Here is a 27,952-nt window from a genome sequence, read left to right as displayed (position 1 = left end):
TTCCTCTTTATTTAAAGTTTTTAGTTTATATATGAAATATTTATTTTAATGTTGTTACTGTTCTTGAAATATTCTATTCTAATTGTTAATTTATTTTCTTGTAAGTTCCCTTATTTCCTTTCTTCACTGGCCTATTTTTCCCTGTTGGGGCCCTTGAGCTTATAGCATTTTACTTTTACAACTAGGGTTGTAGCTCAGCTAATAATAATAATAATAATAATAATAATAATAATAATAATAATTAGATAAGAAAAACAAAAGCCTTACCGAAATTGTAACTAACGGGAGCTGCATACCAAGGCTATGGGCCTTGCTGCATACCAAACTATTAAATTCCTTGGAGTTGTTAAGAAAGGAGATTAGGCCTACGAATGATGTTCCTGTCACGGTGTTTGACTAGTTGGTAGCAGTAGCCTAAATTGTTTCCATCATTTCGATGATTATAGAAGGTAAGGCAACAGTGCACGGAAGAGTTAAGTGTAGTGTTTAACACATCATGCAAAAATACGCAGAAACCACTTATTGTCTTAGTCTTTCATTCTGCCTTGTTTCGAGTATTGTTCTTCTGTCTGGTTTTTCAGCTGCTGAACCTCGTCTTAATTTGTTGGACAAAAACTTTCTGTCTGTTTGTTTTTATCTGATCTAGAAATTAATTATTATTATTATTATTATTATTATTATTATTATTATTACCCAAGCTACAACCCTGGATGGAAAAGCAAGATGCTATAAGCCCAAAGGCTCCAACAGGGAAAAATAGCCCAGTGAGGAAAGGAAATAAGGAAATAAAAAAATTATGAGAATAAATTAACAATAAATTATTTTAAAAACAGTAACAGCGTCAAAACAGATATGTCCTATATAAACTATTAGCAACATCAAAAACAGATAAGTCATATAAACTATAAAAAGACTCATGTCAGCCTGGTCAACATAAAAACATTTGGTGCAACTTTGAACTTTTGAAGTTCTACTGATTCAACTGCCCGGTTAGGAAGATCATTCCACAACTTGGTAATAGATGGAATAAAACTTCTAGAATACTGTGTAGTATTGAGCCCCATGATGGAGAAGGCCTGGCTATTAGAATTAACTGGATACCTTGTATTACGAACAGGATAGAATTGTCCAGGGAGATCTGAATATCTAGCACTGTCGTTCAGTTAGTTTTGTATGTATGTTGCATAATTTTTTTTTCATAATTATAATCATCATATGCATTTATATTTTCCCAGATAGTACAACCCTGCTTGTAATATATACTATACTCAATTTTTTTTAATGAGGCGCATTTGCATCGACTCGCAGGGGTGCCCTTTTAGCTCGGAAAATGTTTCCTGAAAGCTGATTGGTTAGAATTACATTGTCCAACCAATCAGCGATTAGGAAACTTTTCCGAGCTAAAAGAACACCCCTGTGAGTTGGTGCAAATGCGCCTCATTAAAAAAATTGACTATAGGTATGCAGTTAATTCTGATAGTCATGCCTTATCCAACATACTACCCACTATTCTTAAAGTTTTATTCCAGCTGTGACCAGATTGTGTAATGATCTTCCTAATGAGGTAGTTGAATCGATAGAACTTCAAAAGTTCAAACTTCCAGCGAATTTATTAATTTGGAACAGCTTTCTCTATAGTTTATATATGAAAGATCTATTTAAATGTTACTGTTCTTAAACTATTTCATGTTAATTGTTCATTACTTCTCTTATAATTCAGTTATTTCTTTATTTCCTTTCCTCACTGAGCTATTTTTTCCTGTTAGAACCTAATTGGCTGATAGCAGCCTTCTTTTACAACCAGGGTTGTAGCTTAGCTAACAACAACAATAATAATAATAATAATAATAATAATAATAATAATAATAATTCGTTTCGGGAATATCTCGGCATTTATCGATGGTCATTGAGGATGAGTCACTTAGAACTTTCGAGATGATATCAGTAGAACATATTAAGATGAGTGCAGACGATTTGTCTCGTGTACATCACTTTTCTTTGCTTTTACTTTAGGTGCCGTTTTCCTTGTCCTTTGACACAGGGAAACCCTACACACTACAGGACCTACAAGATCTGTTTGTCTTATACATTCTTGTAGACTATAACGCCGTCCAACAAGGTCTGTTTGTTGCATACATACTTAGGCATTGAGTATACCAGCGAATTCTGCGTTAATTGTCAAATCCACATTATCGAAGCACTTAGAAAACAAGAAAAGTCTTAAGTTTCTTCTTGAAAGCTTTCATATCTCCAGTCTGACGGATGTCTAGTGAGAGCTTATCGTATATATAGTCATGGGGCCGCATATTTCAAAGCTCTAGAACCTATAGTAGACAACCATCTGTAACTATTTTCGTGTCTACGCGATTCGTTGGCTGCACGATATATAGTATTTTTCGTCGATATTTTGGATGTGTTTCTGATAACTTTAATAGGCAACCAGAGTAATTTAATTAGTATGGGAGTAACTCGTCCTTTCTCCTTTGTTTATGTTTTGTAATTTCCTAAGTTTCACTTTGGGCAGCTTAGAGTGAATGGAGTTGCAGTGGTCTATCCTGGTAATAACACAGTTAATCACAAGTTTCTTTACAGAACTCATTCAAATACTTTTTTTTTTTTTTACAAAAGCAATGTTTCTAATGTGATATCCAGCAATTCTTGCTACATTATTTATTTGACCACCGAGAGACAAATTATAGTCAAGTGACACACCTAGGTTACAAACTCTTACTAAATATCGAGACCAGGGTGCTATTAACATTCATTTGGATGTCACCCAAGTTTCTTAAGTTGTTTTGCTTTTCTACCACCATAACCTCAGTTATATTTTGATTTAGTTTTTGTTGTTTAACTGTCATCCATTCTCTAACGCTGGTTAGAAGCTGATTTAAAATTTCAGTGGTATCATCAATGTCAGTTATGGAGAAGCAAAACTGTATCATCTACAATAGTTTAAACTTCACTCCATGCCTTTATAGGACTTTTGATAGACCGGGAGTATCGATACGAAATAAGATTGGGCCTAGTACACTTTCCTGGGATACCATTCTGTTTAATAGTTCATATGATGAATTAGTTTCCAATTCGTACACAGTAGTTTCTGTCTACCAAGTAATATTTACTGATACTCAAAAGCTTGATCTCCGATACCAATGGACCTTAAATCATGAAGTACCAGTTCGTGCACAACTGAATCAAAAGCAGCATTAAGATCGAGCAATAGCAGGACACCCTATTTTGTTCTTATCCATTATTTTTAGCAGATCATCAACAACAGAGCATACAGATGTCACCGTAGAATGCAATTGTCTGTATGCCGACTGGTTGTCTGACAATGCTTCGATGCTTTCTCAGTGACTAACTAGTTGTTCAAGAATTACATATTCTAACGCTGTTGAAATAAATCTGTATGAACTTAATTCCTGATAATCTAGAGCACTTTTCAGAACCGACTTAATTATGGTCACTCTCTCAGATTTAGGAAGCTTACACTCATTGGTGTTAGTATTTACTCTTCATGTGACTATGCCGGCAAGACTAGAAACGTTTTCTACTCCAATTGCTCCGGAAACTCTTTTCTTTGCACTGTTAATAATCCTGATAACTTCATCTTTTGTTATATTATTAAATCTAATCTTATCTGTGTATGTGGTACAGCACCAATCTTGATATGGAATATCTGTAAGAGTCCAGATTATATTTTCATTTTTTTTTTAATTCTAGAAAACTATTAGCCAGCTCTTGGTCGCTATATCCATCCGGGGGCGTTTTTTTTTTTTCTTTCCATTTACACTTCCTGTTACACCATTTAAGAGACGATGCAACTTATTCATGTCTGGTGCTGCTGCCTGAAATTGGTTCTTAGTTTTTTTTAATTATATTGGCACTTTACGGTTATGTATTCCATCCATGCTCTTTCCGTCTTTTACCGACTCCATATTCTTTTTTAAGGACTCTTTTCTCATTTTTCTATAAAGTCTCCCTATCGAATCAAGGAGACCTATCCTTAACAGTTAGGCCTACAGTCTTTTCCATCAGTGGACACGTGCTACCATATTAGTTTTTATACACCCTTTTATATATCATTTGACGACAATCTACACAAATAGAGCCTAATAAACGTTGGTTGCCATGACCACAGAGAATGTTGATAACATTATTTATTTTCTTTGTAACTTCATCAATGAATACACAGAATTTTTTATTTATTTCGAAATATTATTTTCTTTAACACTGCGTGTTTCTGTAAAGTTAATCTAAAAGATATAAGCTAGGGCAATGGAGAAATAGCGCACCTCTCGTTCCCATTTAATATCTGATAAAATATCATTAATTCCATCCCTCAAAACTAAGTCCAACGTACTCCCAATCAAATCCTAAGAGCCCGTGTCTTACATAAGGTAAGGCAATCTTACAGACAGACAGACCAATCAAAAGTTGTTGCACAATCCACGTTATTAACCGATTTATATGATTCCAATAAGTCAATAGATGCTAAAGCATCATGATTTGACACGTCATCCATCCAAAGATTGAAATCTCCAATATGCTCACTAATTTTCAGTGAGCATATTGGACGCCTCAAGAGAAAGATATTCATATTTGTTCTCTAAGTTTTGTAAGTTATCATGAACCAAATATTTCTATATTCAAGCTATTGTATTTAAGCTTTTATAAGATAATTTGGAGTCTTATAAGTCCCATAACTGTCATTTAACAATTCCACTTCATCCGTTCTATAACTTTATTAATAGTTCTCTAAGCAGCATATTACAAACTAGGTCTAGGTAAAGTATATATCTCGACCGTGATTGCAGCCATATTACCTTTCGCATTTCCCCCCAATTACAATTTTAGGAGGATACAAAAAATAAAGTTTTCAAGGGTACATTGTCAAATTCATCAATAAAAGTTCTCATCGTTCTTGCAATTAACCCCAATTAACCTGTGTAGGCTAAATACTTGGATTCTGACAAATCGGAGAAAAGCTACAGAAAATCTGCTTTAAATTAACATATTAATAACAAATTATTATCATTATTATCAGCAGTAATAATAATAATAATAACAATAATCTATCTATCTAGGTCCCATGTCCTTGACCGGGGCTGTCAATTGCCTTCACCTGGTCCTGTCTCTAGCTCTGTATACTACTACTACTACTACTACTACTACTACTACTACTAATAATAATAATAATAATAATAATAATAACAGTAGCATTAGTAGTAACCACTCAGATAGCGATCAAAGACTAATATCTCATATTAGGCCTATACTCGTAGTTATGGCAATAGAAGAATTCCCTAGCCCCTGAGATCTAAAATGGATTAAAAGAAATGAATAATAAGAAATAAAAAGTAAAAGCACTTTTTATAGAGCTAACATCAATAAAATCTAAATTTATTTTATTAAGTTAATTTCTTAATATGTGAAGCTACTTTTTGATTGCTCATTCCCTGCAGGATTACGCCACTTTTGCCTTTCCTTTTTAAGTAATAACTCTTCTTATTCTTCTACATTTTTATTTAATGTTCTCATCTGCTCATTATTCACTGTATTTCTTGGCTTGTCTGCCTCTTACTTCACATAGTAGGCCTATTCATCCAGTTGCATCCTGCTTAGCGAGTTGTTGATTTTTTTTTATCTAGTTTATACAAATGTGTGAGCATTTTCATTAACATCATTTACAACATCAACAACAACAACAACAATAATAATAATAATGATAATAAATAATAATAATAATAATAATAATAATAATAATAATAATAATAATAATAACGAAACTGCGTCACCATCAATTCTCATCTCTTCCGTATCCTAAACCTTCACTCACTATCCATCTATCTTTCTCCTTCCCTTTCCTCCACATCAAACCCATTGATCTTAATAATATTCGCGTCCATATGAATTTTCTCTTCTATTATTGCGTCAGCCTTACAGTCTCCTAGCTGCTTATAACAAGTAACGAGCAGTTTTGCAGCCAAACCGGGGTCCCCCTTCCCAGAATGTGAGCGTTACACTTTCCACGCCATTTTAATAGAAAGAACTTCAATAATTCCTACATATTCAATCCGCAGTAATGAATTATAGTATCACTCTGAATGCAACGTCATTCTAATACATTTTATAGGACTTATTTGAAATCAAATTTACCACCACCAGGCTTTCTTCATTCTCATTCATCCCAGGAGTCGGAGAGCTCAACCAACTCTCATTCCAGCTCCCACCTGCTCATACATCCCCCCATACTCCTAGGGTGACGTCCATGTGTTAATATTGCTTATAGTAGATGAAAAAGCGTCGAAAATTGTCTAGGGGTGATTTTCTGTTAATAGCTACTTCCGGGTTTATAGCAAATTATATATATATATATATATATATATATATATATATATATATATATATATATATATATATATATATATATATATATATATATATATACATATATATATATATATATATATATATATATATATATATATATATATATATATATATATATATATATATGGCAGTAGGTTGGCCAGGCACCAGCCACCCATTGAGGTACTACCGCTAGAGTTAGAGTTATTGGGTCCTTTGATTGGCCAGACAATACTACATTGGATTCTTCTCTTTGGTTACGACTCATTTTCCCTTTGCCTACACATACACCGAATAGTCTGGTCTATTCTTTACAAATTCTCCTCTGTCCTCATACACCTGGCAACACTGAGATTACCAAATAGTTCTTCGCTCAAGGGGTTAATTACTGCAAGGTATTTGTTCAATGGCCACTTTCCTCTTGGTAAAAGGCAGAAGAGACTCTTTAGCTATGGTAAGCAGCTCTTCTATAGAAGGACACTCCAAAATCAAACCATTGTTCTCTGGTCTTGGATAGTGCCATAGCCTCTCTACCATGGTCTTTTACTGTCTTGGGCTAGAGTTATCTTGCTTGAGGGTACACTCTGGAACACTAGTAGATCCTATTTATCTTCCTCTTTAAAAAAAAAAGTTTTTATTGTTTATATATTAAATATTTATTTTAATGTTACTGTTTTTAAAATATTTTATATCAATTGTCAATTACTTTACTCGTAGTCCTTATTTCCTTTCCTTACTGGGCTATTTTCCCTGCTGGAGCCTTTGGGATTACACCATTCTGCTTTTCCAACTATGGTTGTAGCTTAACAAATAATAATAATAATAATAATAATAATAATAATAATAATACCCTGTGTCGTTCTTATGTTAAGGAAATTGACTCACTTTTCACAAACCTATATACTATATATATATATATATATATATATATATATATATATATATATATATATATATATATATATATATATATATATATATATATGAGAGAGAGAGAGAGAGAGAGAGAGAGAGAGAGAGAGAGAGAGAGAGAGAGAGAGAGAGAGAGAGAGAGAGAGGGTACTGGCCATTCTTTTGATCTCGGCGCAGAATAAGTGTGAGACGAAATTATGAATTGTAGAAAATATTCTAAAATGAATAAACCTTTTTCATATATCTGTATATCTCCATTGAACAGAGTGTATAAGAATGCATGCTCATATAAAATTTTCTCTTTCGTTTTACAATCATCCTCATTCACGTTTTTACTGAGATAGAGTGTTACGTAATGCAAGAGCCCGTGTCTTGCTATAGACAAGGCGTTCTCGAACGAACGAACGAACGGTAAGCAAATTGTAGACTAAAATTATAATGTGATTTATAACTGTTTCAAACTGGGGTTTTCTGCTAACACTGTAATTATTATTATTATTATTATTATTAAATGCTAAGCTACAACCCTAGCTGGAAAAGCAAGATGCTATAAGCCCAGGGGCCCCAACAGGGAAAATAGCCCAGTGAGGAAAGGAAATAAGGAAAAATAGAACATTTTAGGAATAGTAACAATATCAAAATAAATATTTCCTATACGGTATTCAAAATTATAGTTATATTTCCCCATAGCCTACATATGCAAACGCTTGGCATTTACGTTATTAAATAAGTTTGTCAGTTTTTATTCTTTTTTACCGGTTTAAAGTACTGGGAAACTAAAGAACTTGAAATTGGTAGGGAAGTAAGAAAGCAAGTTTAATAGGAAATGATGACCATGTCCATGGAACGTATTACGTCACGAAGGCTAGAATTTCCCGGTTACCTCACTTCAGGTTCACACTTTAACGTTATAACTTGGATGCTCAAAATGATGTAAGGGGGAAAGAGCGGCTACTTTATACCGCCGCGAACATCTGTGAAAAGGTCTGATGAAATGGCAGTACATTGGAATAGGAAACAGGCTGTAATTTACATGGCAGCAGAGAAAGCAGGAAATGCTGAACGTATGACCGTTTATAATAATTCGCGTTCTCCCTAGCGTCAAGGCGAAGGGAATCGTATACGAAAACGGACTTTATCACACAGAGAAGCTCACTAATAAGTGGAAATGCGCGCCATCATCTAATACCGGACTTTTGTAACTTACATTACCTTGAATGATCTCGCGGATCACTTTTTTTTTGGTGACGTCACAATCTGAAGGACACATCCATCTCGAGACGTTGGGTACGTAATAAGTTGCCATGCTGTATTTTTAAGTCCTCTATGTGCTGAAACACTATATACATCTGTATCGAAAGTCATTTACAACCAAACAAGACTATAAGGAGTAAATATGATGGAGCACATAGCACGTTGTACGTTCGGGGTACGAAATCACTATATCTGTGTAGACATGGCTTTAAATGCTTTTTATAACTCGTAAGTTGACGTTGTACTTCAAGTATTATGTTGAAATATTTATACCCGTAGCTTTTATTTCGGTTTATTAAATGATTTAAAGCCAGTCGCATATTTTCAGAAACAAAGGAATATTGGAAAATGGCGAGCGATAAAAATTGCCGCGGATGGTTTCCCTCCCTAAAGGCGTCATTCGTATAAAACTACTTTTGAAATCTTATTCGTTAATAATAATAAATTATAAATACTAATTTATTAATTATTAAATAATTGAAATTTATTCATGCAAACAAAATAAAAATTACATTGAATATCGACATCAATTCGCGGGTTTTGAAGATTTTATACACCTCATCCCTGCCTAACAATGTCGCTAGTAGTGCTGATTGTGGAAATGTTAGGCAGAACAACAAGCTGATCTATCCCTTTGTAGAATTTTTGCGTTTCAAAGTTCATGGATGAATGGATTACCGAAATTACGCCGTCAAAAACAGGAAGTACGTATTTTATGGCAATTTGTCTGTAGAATTATGTAGTAGTTACGATACAAGTAAGGAAAGTTTAGGTGTCGTCGTGTGGTGGTGGTGCTGCTGCTGTTCTTCGGGCACAAGTTTTGTCAACAAGTCCTCCCTCCTCCCCCCCACACCCCAATCCACACAAAATGACTGGGATTAGATTGATCATGGGGATGAGATTCGGAAAATGCATTTAAGGGTTATGGCAGACCAAACGTGCCGGTAGCAGCAAACCCGTGTGCGTATGTTTTATGGCATTTCAATCAATGGCTGTTGCAGCTGCATGGCTGGCAGTTCGGTAGAGTTAAAACCCACATCGGCTGGAATAGGGCATCTCCTTGCTTCTCGGTCAGTTATTTCTCTTGGAAAATAGTAGCTTTAGCATGGGGATGATTCATTATAGTTCCTTTTAGTGGAATGTAGTTGGAATTATGGTCACTGAAGTCTAAAGAGCTGGGCTGCCTAGACCTATTGTCGGTCTAGAAGCCGAAAAATCCTCTAGTTTGAATTGTGGCGAATTTTCGTTTATTTTGAATAATTGATTTGTTAATTTCTGTAATCCTGGCTCTGGTCGTAAGTGTAGCCTAGACCAATGTTTCCTCGAAACCATTATCCAACCTATGTTAGGTTAACTAGGCCTAACGTTTCAAATTGTTCATTTTAGCAGTTATATGGGTAATTCTTTAGTTTCCAATTTAACGGATATAAATAAAAAGTTGTCTCGACCTGTGTGCCATTACGAGGAAATATTGAAGGCTCGGGAGTTGATAAACTTTGAATCCTGGTAATTCAATTGTGAGATGGATTGGGCAAATATTTGTGTTTATATTACATTTACTGACGGGGAAAACTTTCCTTCTATAAAGAATTTTTTCTTTCAGAAAAAACAAGCATGTGTTGTGTGAAATACTGAATGCCTTGAAATGTACATGTCGAAATGAATTATGAAAGGTTTTGTAGAGGGCTTTATTATAGTTATGGACGGGGAAAGCTTTCCTACTTAAAAACAGCTTTCTTCAGGAAAAAGCCTGTTTATTTGGAAATAACGCATATTTTTACGGGAAATATGAATACTCGGTGAAATTTAAATGCACACTCGTATATATATTATATATATATATATATATATATATATATACATATATATCTGTTGATAATGGGAAACCCCTAGTAGTAACGGGATTTTGAGTGGGGAATTCATACTTAATTTGTTAACATTCTACGAAGCGGTTGTATTTGCTCTCGTTTGTTCGTTTGTACATACGTGTTTACCAGTATAGGAACTGCGCATGAACCCCACCCTCCTTTATTTTGACCAGGATTATTCATTTTCTTACAAGCCGCCCTCATTTTTACCCGCGACATTCAAGCATTTGGCCCTTCTAATACCGTATGTATATATTCGTTGCAGTACCGGCCTGTACATATTTCTCTTTACTGTACTTGGGTAATTCAAGTATACTACGAGACTTGATGCTCCTAATACCGTTTGTATGTATTCGTTGATTTAATTCGCACATGTATTTCTCATTTCCTCAAGTTTAAAGTCGTTTCCTCTGATATTACAACATTTTAATGTATTCCCATATAGTATTTTTTCTTTCCTTCACCTTATCTAACTAATTGTCCGTCATTTCTGTTTTTTTTACTCATTGCCTTATTACATTGTTTTCACATTGCAAATACTTGCTTTAGTGAGTTTAGCCTTCATAGACGCCGTACTGTTACACCAACGTTTCCGTAAACCAATCACATAACCTTACATGCGGAAACATATAGGAGGGTTATATATCTCAACTTCCTTTGTTATCACTTCGTGGTTCACTTCAGTCCTTTCCAAATCCTTTTTGTGTGTCACCAAGTGTAGCTGCTACATTTTGAAAAGTGTATAATGTCATACCACAAAAATTAGTGCCCAAAGTGTCGTTGTTGGTTATCTTACAGGGAAGAGAAGCACCTTCGACGTCCTGATCATAAAGAAAATTTATATGTTTATTGAATTTCAGGGTCTGATTTTTTATTTACTAAAACCTTTTGAATATTTACCAAGAAATAAGAACCAATTGGGGGCCATGCGCAGCTTTGCATGTACCGTTTGCCAGTACATAGGAGCTTGATGTTATTCTTTTTTCTTGAGCGAAGCGAGCGCACGGCAAACCAAGAACCATTAATTATTCTAAAAAATATACAGGGAATAATTATTTAACAAATAATCATCATTCATTGATGTTAGCGTACGCAGCTTAACGTTATCGCTTGCGGGGCTTGATGTTTTTAATTTTTCGCGAGGGAAGCGAGTGTACGGCAAAGCAAGAACCCTTAGATTTGGTGGTAAAACCATTTGAACAGAAAATGTTTTCCAGTAAATACAGTAATATGATTTCACCAAATTCGACTTCATGTCAATTATACCAGTTTTAGTGAGTGTGTCGTGGGAAACTAGTATTCTAACTGGTTGTTCTGTTTGTTTGTGGTTGAAAACCAAATTCTGTTAAATCACGTTATTTACTACAGGAAAACATTTCATGTTCAAAATATTTCCCCGTCCGTAAGTAGGATTTTACCCTGTAGAGAGTAAGGTTCTCTTGTATAGGACCAGAAAAGGAGCCCTTAGTAAAATTATCTTCCACAAAAGTATCTTTGGGATGTATGTATGAAAGCGGCCACCCTGTATGTATGATGATCGCTGACTAAGAATATGGCAGCGTAAGGGGAATGTTAACCACCCCATTAAGCTTCGGCTACACTTGGCGCAACTAGCGGCAAGGTTAGAGGGAAGAAGTTCCAGTGGCAAATTGAAACGTAAGGTATCGTATGCGGGTGGCCACATTGGAGGCGCGAGAAGTCTCCAACCGCTGCAGCCAAGCCATGTTTCATGTTTTAAGAAACCGCGGTGGTTTTTGAGCGTCTTCACCCAAGATAAGCCATTTATCATTAGCTTCTGAAGGGGTACGCATTCAGTTGTTTGTTTCCAGCCATGACTAATCAACAATTTATTGGGGAGGTGTTTTGGAGTGCAAAAATAAGTAAAATAAATGGAAGATAAGGCAATCAACTGCAAATGGATGGTAATAAAATAGCAAGTAGGCCTACGCCTTTTTGTGCTTTGCAAGCTATTTAATCACCATTTAATTTCTTATATATACATAAACATTATATATTATATATATATATGTGTATATATATATATATATATATATATATATATATATATATATATATATATAGTACTGTAAAAATCTAAGATGTACTAGAGAAATTTCAAATGTAAATAAAATCGTATATACCTTTAAACAATATATCTTTTGCAAACATTAGTTAATTCTGGAATAAAAGGGACACTGCTTTTTCGTGAACTTTATATCATATTTGAAGCAATTCTAATGGCCGGGGGGAGAGAGAGAGAGAATGGGGTGGTCTACAGTTCAATGTTAGTTTTGTGGCTGTTGCCAATTAAGAATTAAAAGACTTGTCATACGCAGGTATAGTTTTTATAAAATTTGTCATATAAATGAGACTGGCAATATTAATTGTAAAAGTAGCTTATTTTCCCTTCTGTATTTATTAAAATTATGAATTCAACCTTGCACAGTATGGTATATTGTTCAATTTAAAACAAAGATTTTTCAATCGGAAGTAATTTCCTTCTCAAACACCGTCATGTTTGCGAGAAGGTTATCCTTGATAGCTGAGAGGGTGTGGCCACACAATGTTTTGTTACTGGCCTACCGCTCAAGTCATGCCTTTACCTCGACGCTCATTGCGTCCGGTTTGGCCGAAGCCTCGGACAAGTATGTAAGGACATGGTGGTTAGGGGGTAAAGTTTAGGTTAGTTGGTGTCCATTTTTTATGCCCACTCTTGGAACTGGCTGCAAATATACAAAGGCTCCCTATCTTTTCTGAATGCCTCCTGTATAACCCAACTGTAATGGGGTTCTCCAGATGTGAGTTGTGGATAGTGGGAGGGGGAAAATTGAAAACCAGAGATGTGCAGATGATAAAAACAGCAGAACTTGACAAAACAAGAAAATTTCTAAAAAACACTTTTTCCTGCAAAAGTAAGTGTGTTTGTGGATAGGCAGCTTTCTTAAGCATAATTTTATATATTGGTCCATTTCCCGATTTCTATATGATGATTTAAAGAGTGTCCACAGAATGGTGCGTGATTTGCTGTCCCTCATGGTTTTTGCTCCGACGTGGCTCGCTTCGGTCACTAATAAACAATCTCGCTGTTCCTTTGTTTTGCAAGTGTTACACGGATGTTTTGCGCACTCTGGCTCTGTGGATTGCTATTTAATTACCTGTAATATGTTTAGTACTATGCTGACCTAGGTTGTCCTATTGGCTTACTTCGTTCGTTGGATTCAGAGCTTGTGAACTTAGTAATATTGCCTGTAATGTTGATAGGGTGTATCTTTAAAGGCTTAACACTTAAAATTTAGAGACAGTTTGCAACCCTAGCAAATTTAGGCCATGACTGCAATGAAGATTTTTTATTTGAAATGAACTGCTGAGGCACATTTTTTAGTGACTCATAAAGTACGAATAAAAACTATTGATTAAAGTATAAGGCAAGGCTTAGTCAGTTTGTCAGATGGGTACAGTGCAACGCATGTGTAAGCAGGTCGTGATCTTGAAACTCATTCTTTGGAAACGGCCAATAGTTTTGCATTGAGTAGAGATACGGCGTTTTCATTGGAGTGCTGTGCTCAGTGTGTGGAGCTACTGCGTATGTATGCATAAATACTCATTGTACAATGGGTAGAAGTCCAGTAGTGTGGAAATAAACATATAAGATCTACTCAGCGTGACACTGGAAATATCAACCAACAACTTTGAAAAATTTTCATGCTGTACTATATATTTTTCCTCATGTGCAGATAATGTATTAAGGAATGTTTTTTCAATATTAAACTTACCCGATAATCATGTAGCTGTCAACTCCGTTGCCCGACAGAATTCTATGGAGGGATACGCCAGCTATCACAATACTAGAAGGGGGTGTACTTACCAGCGCCACCTGTGGCCAGGTACTCAAGTACTTCTTGTTGACACCTCCTCAATTATTCCTCTGTCGTGCTTCCGGCAAGACGTTCTGGGATATGCTTATGATCTTCGAGTTTGTTCACGGCTAATTGGTGAAGTATTCTCTCAGATTTCGGCTGTCGCTTTACTAGAAACCTTCTTATATTAGCTAGATAGCTTTTATATAGTCCTGATATACGGTTAACGATCTTTTGCTTGATTTTGGAAACCCCTTTGGCTAACTCTTTGGATTCAAGATGTCTGACATTTCGCAAGCCCCCTCCCATAGACGATGTAGGTCTTGCAATAGGCGTATTCCGAAGGCCTCGGTAGATCCTCACACCGCTTGTTCTGACTGTAGGGACAGACCCTGTCAGTTAGAAATTCGATGTGAGGAATGCGCCGGACTTTCGGAACTGGAATTTGTCCGTCTTTTAAAATACAGTATTCAACTAAGTTAGAGAGAGGTAGAGTTAGGAGGAGTTCTTCTCACTCTTCACTGTTTTCCTCACCTCATGATCCCCTACCTTTTCCTACCCCTGTAGTGGCTACCCCCGAACCTACTGTTTGCCCTCCGCCTGATATGTCTGTTGTTTTGCGTGCTATTCAGGCCTTAGGCGATAAAGTAGAGTCAGTGGTAAGTGACCATAAGTCTCTGATGGCCGAAGTTAAGGAACTTAAGGTCAAGAGTGCAGTGGGTGGATTTAGTGCCAGTGCTGTGACGAGTGCTAGTGTCAGTGCAGTGCCAAGTGCTAGTGTCAGTGCCAGTGTGGTGCGTGAGGATACTTCTGTGCGAGCCAGTCGTCCTCCCAGTCCGGGACCTCTTGCAAGCTCCCAAGCCCAGGGGAGAAGCAATGTCGAAGGGCATAAGGGTTCGGCAGGCCTTGTTAGGCGCACAGAAGTATCCTCGGTGGTTGCGGGCGTGTCTTCCAAAGACCGTCACTCCCACCTGCAGACGATTGAGCCCGTCTTTTTCTCGTCCGCTGATCATCTGTCAGGGAAGAAACGTTGGTCTCAGGTCTCGAGACCACTTAAACGCAGAGTCCAGTCCGCGAGTGCTCAGCCAGGTTGCAGTCATTAGCTCAGCTCTGACTCGCCGCAGTCATCTGTCGACTGCACTCCGCCCAAGAGGAGTAAGGTTCTGCCACAACAGAGCTCGACTGTTAAGGCTTTACCTCAGCCTACTGTAGTTTCTGCCGACCCTAAGTGGACTCTACTTCAGTCCATGCAAGCACAGCTTTCGGACTTGATGCGTGAGTGTCGGGCTGAGAGTGTTGCGCCTCCGCCTCCGCCTACACTCCCTCCGCCTGCGTTCGCTCCGCCTACGCTCGCTCCGCCTGCGCTTGCTCCGCCTGATCGCAGTACCACCTGCCAGGCGTACGATGTTGAGCCACAGTCTGAGTTTGCTGTTCCCAGTGGTGTTCAGCCTCCGCCTTCTTTAAGGCAACCTTTGCTATGGGATCAGGAGGATTATACCTCTCTTCCTCCGCCTCCCCTTGCTGCTCCACCAGTGGTGCAACTCTCGGCTGAGGTACAACAACCTCTCCCGTGCATGAGTCAGTCTCCTCAGCTCTCGCTGCAGCGAGCTCAACCATCCACAAGGCAAGCTCCACTACACCTTGGCCTTGCGCCTCAGGAGCCTCAGCTTGCGAGACATTTACCTTGTTCTGCGCAGCCTCAACCTCAGCACGCTCCGCTCACACCACAGGAACAGGAACTTGCTCCTCCGCTTCCACCTACCGCTCAGCAAGCGCAACTCTTGGGTTCAACCTCTCATGCTAGGAGTCAGCCTCCTCCACCCATGCGCCTTCCTTCTGCTTTGTCTGTTATTCAGCCTTTGCAGTCTGAGCCTCAGGTTTTCCCTCAACAGTTACTTGAAGAGGAAACCACTAATATTGTTCCTACTCGTTCTGACTCTGCTGTTCAGCATTCTTGTCCAATATCTTCGCTACACTCTGGCGATGAGGCGTCTGATGATGAGGAGGCACACCTGGATCCCTCGTCAGACGTGGATGAATCCAAGCCTTCTCCACAGTCTATTGACTTTCGTAAGGTCTTGGCTCTGCTTAGGGAGGTTTACCCAGACCACTTTGTCTCTGCTATTCCCCGCTCTCCGCCATCTGAGTTTTCGCTGGGCGTACAACAAGCTAAGTCCTCCTATACTAAGCTAGTCCTAGCAAGGTCCTCTAAGAGAGCATTAAGGATCTTAGGGGAGTGGCTGCAGACTAAGCAACACCTTGGCAAAACTTCTTTCATGTTCCCGCCGACTAAGCTCACTTCGAAAGCGAGCGTTTGGTATGCCACAGGAGAAGCACCAGGCTTGGGAGTACCTGCCTCTGCCCAGGCTGACTTCTCAAGTCTGGTAGACTCGCCTCGGAGAACTGCAATGAGGCGTTCTAAGGTTTGCTGGACCTTCTCAGACCTGGATCACTTACTGAAAGGACTGTTTAGAGCATTTGAGATGTTCAACTTTCTTGACTGGTGCCTGGGGGCCCTCAGCAAGAAGACCTCTCCTGCGGACAAGGATTCTGCTATGTTATTAATGTCCTGCATGGATAAGGCCATTAGGGATGGATCGGGTGAGCTTGCGTCGATGTTTGTATCAGGGGTTTTGAAGAAAAGGGAACAGCTGTGTACCTTTCTTTCCTCCAGCATTACACCTTGCCAAAGGTCACAACTCCTTTTTGCTCCGCTCTCGAAGTTCCTCTTCCCCGAAGAGCTGGTTAAGGACTTGTCTGCTGCCCTGATACAAAAGGACACACACGATCTTGTTGCCTCATCGGCTCGTAAGTCTAAGGTTGCTACCTCAGTCCCCAAGACTTATCGCTCCCCAGTGGTTGATACCCCTGCTACGAGGTTCATACCGCCCTTTCGTGGTAGAGCCCCCAGCCGAGGAAGCTCCCGTCCAGACTCTTACAGGAGCAAGTCCAGGAAAGGCTCCAGGACATCTAAAGGAAAAAACTGACTCTCCGCATCTCCAGACAGCAGTAGGAGCCAGACTCAAGATCTTCTGGCGAGCCTGGGAGAAGAGAGGTGCAGACGCCCAGTCTGTCAGTTGGCTGAGGAACGGTTACAGGATTCCATTCTGCCTCAAACCACCTCTGACCACATCGCCCATCAACCTCTCTCCCAACTACAAAGAAGAGGACAAGAGGCTAGCATTGCACCAGGAGGTGTCGCTACTTGTGCAGAAGAAGGCAGTGGTTATAGTCCGGGACCATCAATCCCCGGGCTTCTACAACCGTCTCTTTCTTGTGGCCAAGAAGACAGGGGGTTGGAGACCGGTGCTGGACGTCAGCGCGCTCAACGCGTATGTCACCAAGCAGACGTTCACGATGGAGACGACGAAGTCGGTCTTAGCAGCGGTCAGGCAGGAGGACTGGATGGTCTCGTTGGACTTGAAAGATGCCTACTTTCACGTTCCTATTCATCCAGACTCCCAACCTTTCCTGAGATTCGTTTTCGGAAAGGTTGTCTACCAATTCCAAGCCCTGTGTTTTGGCCTAAGCACAGCTCCTATGGTCTTTACTCATCTGATGAGGAATATAGCAAAATTCCTACACTTATCGGACATCAGAGCCTCCCTCTACTTAGACGACTGGCTGTTGAGAGCCTCCACGAGTCGTCGCTGTCTGGAGAATCTCAATTGGACTTTAGACTTAATTAGAGAACTGGGTCTATTAGTCAACATAGAAAAGTCTCAACTCATTCCCTCCCAATCCATTGTGTACCTGGGAATGGAGATTCGGAGTCAGGATTTTCGGGCTTTTCCATCGGCCCCCAGGATAAGCCAAGCCCTAGAGTGCATCATGAGCATGCTGAAGAGGAGCAGTTGCTCGGTGAGACAGTGGATGAGTCTCACAGGGACCCTTTCATCACTGGCCCTGTTCGTCGAGCTAGGGAGACTCCACCTCCGCCCTCTTCAATTCCATCTTGCAGCTCATTGGGACAAGGGTTCGACTCTCGAAGCAGTCTCTATCCCAATCACCCAAGAGATGAAGACCACTCTCCTGTGGTGGAAGCACAACCTCCTTCTCAGGGAGGGTCTATCGTTGGCTATTCAGACCCCCAATCTTCATCTCTTCTCAGATGCATCGGACTCGGGCTGGGGTGCGACCTTGAACGGACGGGAATGCTCGGGAACGTGGAACGAAGAACAGCGATTACTCCACATCAACTGCAAGGAGCTACTAGCAGTTCATTTAGCCCTGTTGAACTTCAAGTCCCTCCTGCTAGGCAAAGTGGTGGAGGTGAACTCAGACAATACCACAGCCTTGGCTTACATCTCCAAGCAAGGAGGGACCCATTCGAGGAACCTATACGAGATCGCAAGGGACCTCCTCATTTGGTCAAGAGGTCTAAACCTCACTCTGGTCACGAGGTTCATTCAGGGCGATATGAACGTCTCAGCAGATCGCCTAAGCAGAAGGAATCAGGTCATTCCCACGGAATGGACCCTCCACAAGAGTGTGTGCAACAGACTTTGGACCTTGTGGGGTCAACCTACCATAGATCTGTTTGCCACCTCCATGACCAAGAGACTTCCGCTGTACTGTTCCCCTGTTCCAGACCCTGCAGCAGTTCATGTGGATGCTTTTCTACTGAACTGGTCCCATCTCGACCTGTACGCATTCCCACCGTTCAAGATAATAAACAAAGTTCTGCAGAAATTCATCTCGCACGAAGGGACACGGCTGACGCTGGTTGCTCCCCTTTGGCCTGCAAGAGAATGGTTCACAGAGGTACTTCAATGGCTAGTCGACATCCCCAGGACTCTACCTCTAAGAGTGGACCTTCTACGTCAACCTCATGTAGACAGGTTGCACCCAAACCTCCACGCTCTTCGGCTGACTGCCTTCAGACTGTCGAAAGATTCGCTAGAGCTAGAGGCTTTTCGAAGGAGGCAGCCAGTGCGATTGCCAGAGCGAGAAGGGTTTCCACTCGTAGAGTGTACCAGTCTAAGTGGGAGGTCTTCCGAAGCTGGTGTAGAGCCAATTCAATATCCTCTACCAATACCTCTGTGACCCAAATAGCTGACTTCCTTCTACATCTTAGGAATGAGAGATCCCTTTCAGCCCCTACGATTAAAGGGTATAGGAGTATGTTGGCTTCAGTTCTCCGCCACAGAGGTTTGGACCTTTCTTCCAACAAGGACCTTCAAGACATTCTTAAGTCTTTTGAGACGTCTAAAGAGCGTCGTCTATCCACTCCAGGCTGGAACCTAGACGTAGTCTTAAGGTTCCTTATGTCACCTAGGTTCGAACCTCTCCAGTCAGCTTCCTTCAAGGACCTTACCCTCAAGACTCTTTTTCTCGTCTGCCTTGCAACAGCTAAGAGAGTCAGTGAGGTTCATGCCTTCAGCAAGAACATTGGTTTCACGACCGAATCTGCAACATGTTCTTTTCAGCTCGGATTCCTAGCAAAGAACGAACTTCCTTCACGTCCTTGGCCTAGATCGTTTGAAATACCTAGCCTCTCCAACATGGTAGGTAACGAACTAGAGAGAGTTCTTTGCCCTGTCAGAGCTCTCAAATTTTATCTTAAGAGGTCTAAACCTCTTCGAGGACAGTCAGAAGCCTTATGGTGTGCCATCAAGAAACCTTCGAGGCCCATGTCCAAGAATGGGGTTTCATATTATATAAGGCTTCTGATTAGAGAAGCCCACTCTCACTTAAAGGAGGAAGACCTTGCATTGCTGAAGGTAAGGACCCACGAAGTAAGAGCCGTAGCTACTTCGATGGCCTTTAATAAAAACCGTTCTCTGCAGAGTATAATGGATGCAACCTATTGGAGGAGCAAGTCAGTGTTTGCATCATTTTATCTTAAAGATGTCCAGTCTCTTTACGAGAACTGCTACACCCTGGGACCATTCGTAGCAGCGAGTGCAGTAGTAGGTGAGGGCTCAACCACTACATTCCCTTAATCCCATAACCTTTTTTAACCTTTCTCTTGAATGCTTTTTGTTGTTTTTATGGTTGTTACGGTAGGCTAAGAAGCCTTCCGCATCCTTTTGATTTGGCGGGTGGTCTATTCATTCTTGAGAAGCGCCTGGGTTAGAGGTTTTGTAGAGGTCCTTTAGTAGGGGTTGCAACCCCATATACTTTGGCACCTTTGGGTTGATTCAGCCTCCAAGAGGAACGCTGCGCTCAGTAAGGAAGACGAACTTAAAAAAGAGGCAGAGTAACGGTTCAATTCGACTTCCTTACCAGGTACTTATTATTTCATTGTTATTTGAGATAACTGTTATATGAAATATGGGATACTTAGCTATCCTTTAATCTTGTACACTGGTTTTCACCCACCCCCCTGGGTGTGAATCAGCTACATGATTATCGGGTAAGTTTAATATTGAAAAATGTTATTTTTATTAGTAAATTAAATTTTTGAATATACTTACCCGATAATCATGATTTAATCGACCCTCCCTTCCTCCCCATAGAGAACCAGTGGACCGAGGAATAATTGAGGAGGTGTCAACAAGAAGTACTTGAGTACCTGGCCACAGGTGGCGCTGGTAAGTACACCCCCTTCTAGTATTGTGATAGCTGGCGTATCCCTCCATAGAATTCTGTCGGGCAACGGAGTTGACAGCTACATGATTATCGGGTAAGTATATTCAAAAATTTATTTTACTAATAAAAATAACATTTTTCACGTTTTACCCAAGAAAAATATGTTGGTTAATTAAAATGTGAAGGCTAATTCTTACTCTAACATTTGGGAGACTGATGACGAGTTATTGGTCATGCGGTGCTTGCGTTTGTTTTTGCCACCTGTTCTGTTTGTTCCGTAACCGAAATACAAACCACGCAATTTAATTAGGGTATTACTTTCGGCGTAGCTGAAATGACGAGCCATTAGATTTTTAACGAGGGTTTACCAGCGAGGGGGTAGGGGAGATCCTCACACACCGGTGAGTAGCTCACTTTGCTTTTGGCTCGGGTGATGAACAGACGTGTCTGATCCCACCCTCGCTTATTGACAGCATTAATCTTTTTTGCTTTTTCTTTGCAGTGTGTGCTTGGAAGTTGGCCTCTACCATTATGCGGAAGTGCCCCGGATTACCTGACCGCCCTTGTGGTACATATATGTCGGCGGTCGAAACGGACCCTCACACCTTATGTCCGTTCTGCAGGGGCCAACGGTGTGATAGAGAGCCCTCAGACGTTATTGTTGGAGTCCTGTATTCCTCCCAGGAGGGAACCCAAGGATTCCAAGACAGTCCCCAAGTCATCCTCAAGGATCCGTCCTGAACCTACAAGACCCGTGGAGAACGTCCACATGTCCCCCCAAGAAGAGCCTTTGGGGACGGGAGACTTCGCTGCCAGTTCTCCAGGAGGGGAGTCACAAGAGTCAGAGCATGCCTTCTGGCAAGTCCTGACCCTGATTCCCGATTCTGAGATTCCTCCTCGTGAGGGCAAAGACACGGTCCTGGACCGAGTCTTTGGCACTCAGAAACCCGCTAAGGCCAGTGCAGCTTTGCCCTGGTCCCAAGGGATGAAGAGTGCCAGGGATAAGGTCGAGGGCCAGCTCTCCGAGCTCGCCTCCTCCAGCCGCCGTGGAACGGCTGGCAACAAACTCCTCCCGCCTCCTCGCGTCCAACAGAGAAGGTACTTCGAGATCATGGAGGAGGCTTGTTTAGCTCTTCCCCTGCACCACTCTGTGGAAGAGCTTACCAAGGGAGTCCCTCTTGAGAGACTCTCTAGCCGGCAAGTGACTTTCTCGGCGACTGAGATCATAAGCCAGGAGAAGGTTGCGAAGTGTGCCATGCAGGCTACTTCGTGGCTTGACATCTGGATGGGATCTCTTGGCATCCTGTTGCGATTTGAAGATTTGTCTAAGGAGAGCACTAGGAAGGCCCTGGAGACCTTCCTCCTCTTGGGCACCCGCACCATTGAGTTTCTGGCCCACCAAGTCTCGAACTTGTGGGCCAACTCAATCCTGAAACGTCGTGATGCGGTGGCAGAGAGGTTCCACGCGAAGGTCCCAACCGTCGAGGTCAGTAGGCTCAGACATTCTTCCCTTCTAGGGAAGAACCTGTTCGAGCCTAAAGACTTGGAACAGGCAGCCGAGAGGTGGAGGAAGTCCAACCAGGACTCCCTCCTTCATAGGGCTCTTACATCAAAGCCCTATAAACCTCCGGCACCTCAACAACCTCGCCCGTCTAAGACAACGAAACCGGCTGTGGCAGCAGAAGGCAACGGTGTCGAAGCCCTTTCCTGTCAAAGACAGGAAAGGCAAAAAAATCATCCAGGGGAGGAAAGAATCCTAGAGGGAGCGGCCGAGGCCGCTAACGCTAGGATTGGCAGTCCCCCTGCATGTCCACCAGTGGGGGGATGCCTTCAAAGTTGCGCAGTCAGGTGGCAGCAACTCGGGGCCGATTCCTGGACGATTTCCGTAATCGGTCAGGGATATCCCCTGACAGCGGATTCAGTGTCGTTGAGCTCCTTTGCCATGGGATCGGCAAGGGGCCAAGCCCTACGGGCAGAAGTCCAGACTATGTTAAAGAAGGGCGCTCTCCAGGAGGTCGTTGACGGTTCCCCAGGCTTCTTCAGTCAACTCTTTCTTGTAAAGAAGGCGTCTGGAGGCTGGAGACCAGTCATCGACCTCTCAGCCCTGAACAGGTATGTTAAACAAACCCCGTTCAGCATGGAGACGGCGGACACGGTCAGACTTGCGGTGAGACCACAAGACTTCATGTGTACACTGGACCTGAAGGACGTGTACTCCAGATCCCAGTCCATCCGTCTTCAAGAAAGTACCTGTACTTAAGATTCAGCCTAGACAACAAGATTTACCAGTTCAATGTGCTGTGTTTCGGTCTCTCCACAGCACCTCAGGTATTCACCAGGGTGCTCACACTGATTTCTTCGTGGGCACACAGGATTGGCATCCGTCTCCTCCGCTATCTGGACGACTGGCTGATCCTGGCAGACTCGGAGTCGACTCTTCTTCGACACCGAGACAAGCTTCTGGGACTTTGCCAAGATCTTGGGATCATGGTAAATCTCGAGAAGTCTTCTCTGCTTCCAACTCAACGACTGGTATATCTAGGCATGATCTTGGACACCAATCTTCACAAAGCCTTCCCATCAGACGACAGGATAGCAAGGCTGAGGAGGGTTGCAGTTCCTTTCCTCAGACGAGAAGAACTTCCAGCCCAATCGTGGTTACGTCTCCTCGGTCACCTTTCTTCTCTGGCCTGTCTAGTTCCAAATGGTCACCTCAGGATGAGATCCCTGCAATGGCGACTCAAGTCCCGGTGGAATCAAGGACACGATTCCCCGGACATCTTGGGCCCAATGGGTCCTGCGGAACGGGCGGATCTTCAGTGGTGGTTGACAGAGGAAAACCTACGAAAGAGTGGATCTTCTCGTCCTCCCCCCGGATTTGATGCTTTTTTCGGACGCTTCAAAAAAAGGGTGGGGGTCCCACGTTCTGAACCACAGGACCTCAGGCCTATGGTCAGAATAAGAAAATTGCCTCCACATAAACCTGCTAGAAATGAAGGCCGTGTATCTGGCACTTCAGCAGTTCCAACAGTACCTGGCGGGTCTGGTGGTGATGAGCGACAACACCACGGTAGTGGCTTACATCAACAAGCAGGGAGGTACCTTTTCACAGCAGCTATCCCATCTTGCAGTAGAGATACTGAGATGGACCGAAGTCCACTCGATTCCACCATCAGCTCGCTTCATTCCAGGCAAGAGGAATGTGCTCGCCGACAGTCTGAGCAGGGCATCTCAGATAGTAAGTACCGATTGGTCTTTGGATCGTCTAGTACAGTAGCCAACAAAGTCCTGACTTTGTGGGGTTCCCTGACGGTGGATCTGTTCGCGACGGCCTTGAATTTCAAGCTCCCGGTGTAGTGCTTCCCAGTCCCGGACCCCAAGGCACTCTGGCAAGATGCCTTTCAACAACGGTGGGACAACATCGACGTCTACGCCTTTCCCCCGTTCTGTCTGATGAGAAATGAGAAGGGTACTCAACAAGACCAGAATATCGGTCAACCTTTCGATGACTTTAATAGCTCTGCTATAGCATCACGCAGAGTGGTTCCCGGACCTTCTGCAGCTCCTGACGGAACTCCCGAGAGAACTTCCTCCTCGACACGAGCTACTCAGACAACCACATGCCAACATCTTCCACAAAGCCGTAGCATCGCTACGACTTCACGCCTGGAGACTATCCAGCCTCTCCTCACAGAGAGAGGCTTTTCGCAACAAGTTGCGGAAAGGATGTCTCGACACCTGCGAAAGTCATCCGCAGGGGTCTACCAGGCAAAATGGAGAGTCTTCTGTGGTTGGTGTCGTGGAAGGGGTATCTCTCCCCTCGATGCCACTATTCCAGCAATAGCGGAGTTTCTCTTGTATTTGCGGGAAGAAATGAGTCTTTCAGTCTCGGCAGTGAAAGGCTTTCGCTCAGCCTTAAGTCTTGCCTTCAGGCTCAAAGGAATGGACATTTCCTCTTCGCTGGAACTTTCTCTACTCATACGAAGTTATGAACTTACCTGCCCCCAGTTGGAAGTGAGACCTCCTCCATGGAACGTGGTTCGAGTCCTCAGGTCTCTTAAGAGACCTCCTTTCGAACCATTACACCAGGCCTCTGATCGCCACCTGACTTGGAAGACGGTGTTCCTGCTTGCTCTAGCCTCGGCCAAGCGAGTCAGCGAACTTCATGGTCTCTCGTATAACATCGCCCATTCAAGGGGATGGGGGGAGGTAACGTTCAGATTCGTCCCTGAGTTTGTAGCTAAGACTCAGAATCCAGTAGTTCCGGACCCACGGTTCGACTCCTTCCGGATTTCGAGTCTCCGTTCTGTAACAGATGACCCAGACCATCTCCTACTGTGCCCAGTAAAGAGTCTGAGGCTCTAACTTAAGAGAACAGCTGCAATTCGTCCTCGGGTGCAAGCATTGTTCGTGAGCACAGGAAGGACGAAGAGGAGGGTCACTAAGAATACAATCTCAGCTTGGATTCGCAGGGTTATCCACCATTCCCTGAATCCTGACCCTCCTCAGTCACGTCGCCCTAGGGCACATGATGTCAGGGGCATCGCTACGTCCCTGGCATTTAAGAGAAATTACTCTGTGACGCAGGTTCTACAAGCAAGGGTGTGGAAGCGTCAAACAACCTTCACAGCCCACTACCTGCAAGACGTGACCCACAGGAGGCTCGATACGTTCTCTATCGGCCTTGCGGTGGCTGCACAACAGCTGGTTTAAATCTCAGGCTCCTTAATGGACAAGTAGCAAAATGTTGAGGGCATTGTTATCCGGTTTTAGTCTGCATGAATGATAAGGTATGCCTGGCCCTTATTCTTTTCTTCATTCTCCCCTCTCTTGGGGAAAGCAGCATCCTGGGTTCTCTGCACAGCTGACCTCAAACCACTGCAGGTAAACCATGTTTCCTTGTGTTCCTAGTATTAAGTTAATACTGTCACGTCCCCATACCCTTACGAGGTGGTATTGGGAACGTCCTAACCTAGATTTCCATCTAAAGGACTCCAGGTTAACTTCCTAGGACGAGTCACACTTCACTCCTTCACACACTAGCTTACGTAGGCCGCGGTCCTTGCAGAGCAAGGCACTTGCGAGGTGCAGGGACCCCTTATCTTGAGTTCTACACACTCAGTATCTGAGTCCCCGGGCAAAAGCCAAAGCCAGTATGGCCGGGACTTACCACCCTACCTAAGGGTTAAGTCACCTTAATTAAATAGCGTCGTTTGTATTTCGGTTACGGAACAAATGACCAATTCGTAGATAATTTGTATTTTTCCTAACCATACAAACCTTGGCTATTTAATCAAACTTGCCTGCCAGCCCTGTCCCCCTCTAAGTAAAGTGAGCTACTCACCGGTGTGTGATTGGGGGGGGGAGGGGTAGCTAGCTACCCCTCCCCTAAGTAAAACCTCGTTAAAAATCTAATGGCTCGTCATTTCAGCTACGCCGAGAGTAATACCCTAATTAAATAGCTAAGGTTTGTATGGTTACGAAAAATACAAATTATCTACGAATTTGTCATTTTTTTATGACATACTGTACTGTAATCATTACCTGTCTTTTCAAACCAGTTACAAGCTTCCAAATATTTATGTTAAGTTACTGAATGTTGTTCTACAATAGACAATTTTTTTTCCACCCTTCCTATCAGTTTCCCTGAATTTTTTGATGATGTTGGCTAGGCTAGTTAAGATTCCGGGGACTCATGCAATTAACTGTCAAACCAGGTTTAGGTTTAGCTCTTGTCTTTGAAGTAGCTAAGTTTTGTTAGGTAGCATTAAATTTCTTAGCTAATGTTCTCTTTTATATTAGGCTAGGCTCGATGTTTTTATAAACATGAAACATGAATTTGGTCATTTTGTACAGGCTGTCATAACTAAACTAGTTTTGCCATAAGCTTGACGTCTATTTATTCTCACGTCAGGCATATACCGTTTCTTTTTAATACTAAGTGCAGACATACGCCTATTGTAGGCTAAATTCCTATTTTATACTTCAGCTGTTTAGAAGATACAGAAGTGTAGCCGGCCTCTGGAAATTTGCTTTTATTTTCTAACTATTGTGTCGCACATGGTGTGGGGTTATTATTGAGTGCTTTCTTCTCACTTCCTTGCTGGTAGTGTGTGTTGTGTCCATGAAGATTGCCATTCTGCAGGAGTGAGGAACTGAAGTTTGATCCAAATGAGACTATTCAGACAGAGCAAAAGGAACTGGCTGAACAGTGCCATTGGAATCAATTTAAGATATTCAAGTTGCCTGGTTCTGCTTGCCTAATTGCTATCCGTGCAAGTTCACTTGTAAAGATGGACCGATATATCAATACAGCATTTACTGTATTGTTTTCAGCCGAGGTTTTTTCATGTTGGCTATTTTAGTTTCTTCCAAACCTTCACAGTGGAAGCATGTCTGGGTTTTTCATTACATGCTCAGTTTGTGATTGTTGCCTATTTTTCACGTTATACCATAGTACTGGATGCGTTCTGTATACAGATGACATTATTTTTAACATGATTAGTACAATTTCTGCCTAGATATATGAACAGAAATAGGAGAAAATTAGGAATGTTGGTGGTTTGGTTGTGTTTAAGTAGGTAATTGTAATTTGTTCCGTAACCGAAATACAAACCACGCTATTTACAAAGAGTTACCTTTTAGCGTAGCTGAAATGGCGAGCCATTAGAATTTAACGAGGGTGTATTACCCCCGCGCTAGTTAGGGGGGGGGGGTAGGGGAGTGGTAGCTAGCTACCCCTCCTCCCCCTCACACACAGGTGACTACCCACTTTCACTTTTGGCTCGGACTGTGTCAGACGTCTCTGTCTTGGTCCTCTCTTGGCAGCCATTGTTTTTGTCTTTACTTAATCGCTTACTTTTCATTTACTCAATATATATGTAAACATGTTTTCATGTTTGTATATATATTTGAGTATAGAAATAAGTAAGTTTCCTTTTCAGATTTGTGTGTGTAGTGTACGATATCTTCGTGGAGTCCTCGGCAGTTAGGCCACCACGGCGTGATTTTATGGGTGGCGATCGAGTTTGACTTATGTCTTTCTCTCTCTCTCTCTCTCTTGAGGTCGTTCACCCTTTTACTACGTGTTACTCTCTCTCTCTCTCTTGAGGTCGTTCACCCTTTTACTACGTGTTACTACGCCCTTGTAGCTTC

General features: G+C 41.9%; 1 protein-coding gene across 7 annotated transcripts in view; it reads left to right on the top strand.

Annotated features, from left to right (window-relative positions):
- Positions 1-27,952, top strand: part of LOC137632978 (uncharacterized) — a 129,323-nt gene that overhangs the window by 34,054 nt on the left and 67,317 nt on the right. For 2 of the 7 annotated variants that reach the window (XM_068365118.1, XM_068365117.1), the window contains exon 1: positions 9,340-9,608. The exons of 2 other annotated variants lie outside the window; for them this stretch is intronic. In XM_068365118.1, coding sequence (XP_068221219.1) covers positions 9,505-9,608 — 104 coding nt within the window. In that variant the 5' untranslated portion in view covers positions 9,340-9,504. Of the gene's footprint in view, positions 1-9,104; positions 9,243-9,339; positions 9,609-27,952 lie in introns of those variants that run through there. 3 more of the 7 variants (XM_068365121.1, XM_068365119.1, XM_068365123.1) reach the window with 3 other exon arrangements.

This window comes from Palaemon carinicauda, chromosome 42 (genome assembly GCF_036898095.1).
Source record: "Palaemon carinicauda isolate YSFRI2023 chromosome 42, ASM3689809v2, whole genome shotgun sequence".
Taxonomy (NCBI): domain Eukaryota; kingdom Metazoa; phylum Arthropoda; class Malacostraca; order Decapoda; family Palaemonidae; genus Palaemon; species Palaemon carinicauda.
The sequence above is the reverse complement of the archived record's forward strand: the minus strand, read 5'-3'. Positions and strand labels throughout refer to the sequence as shown.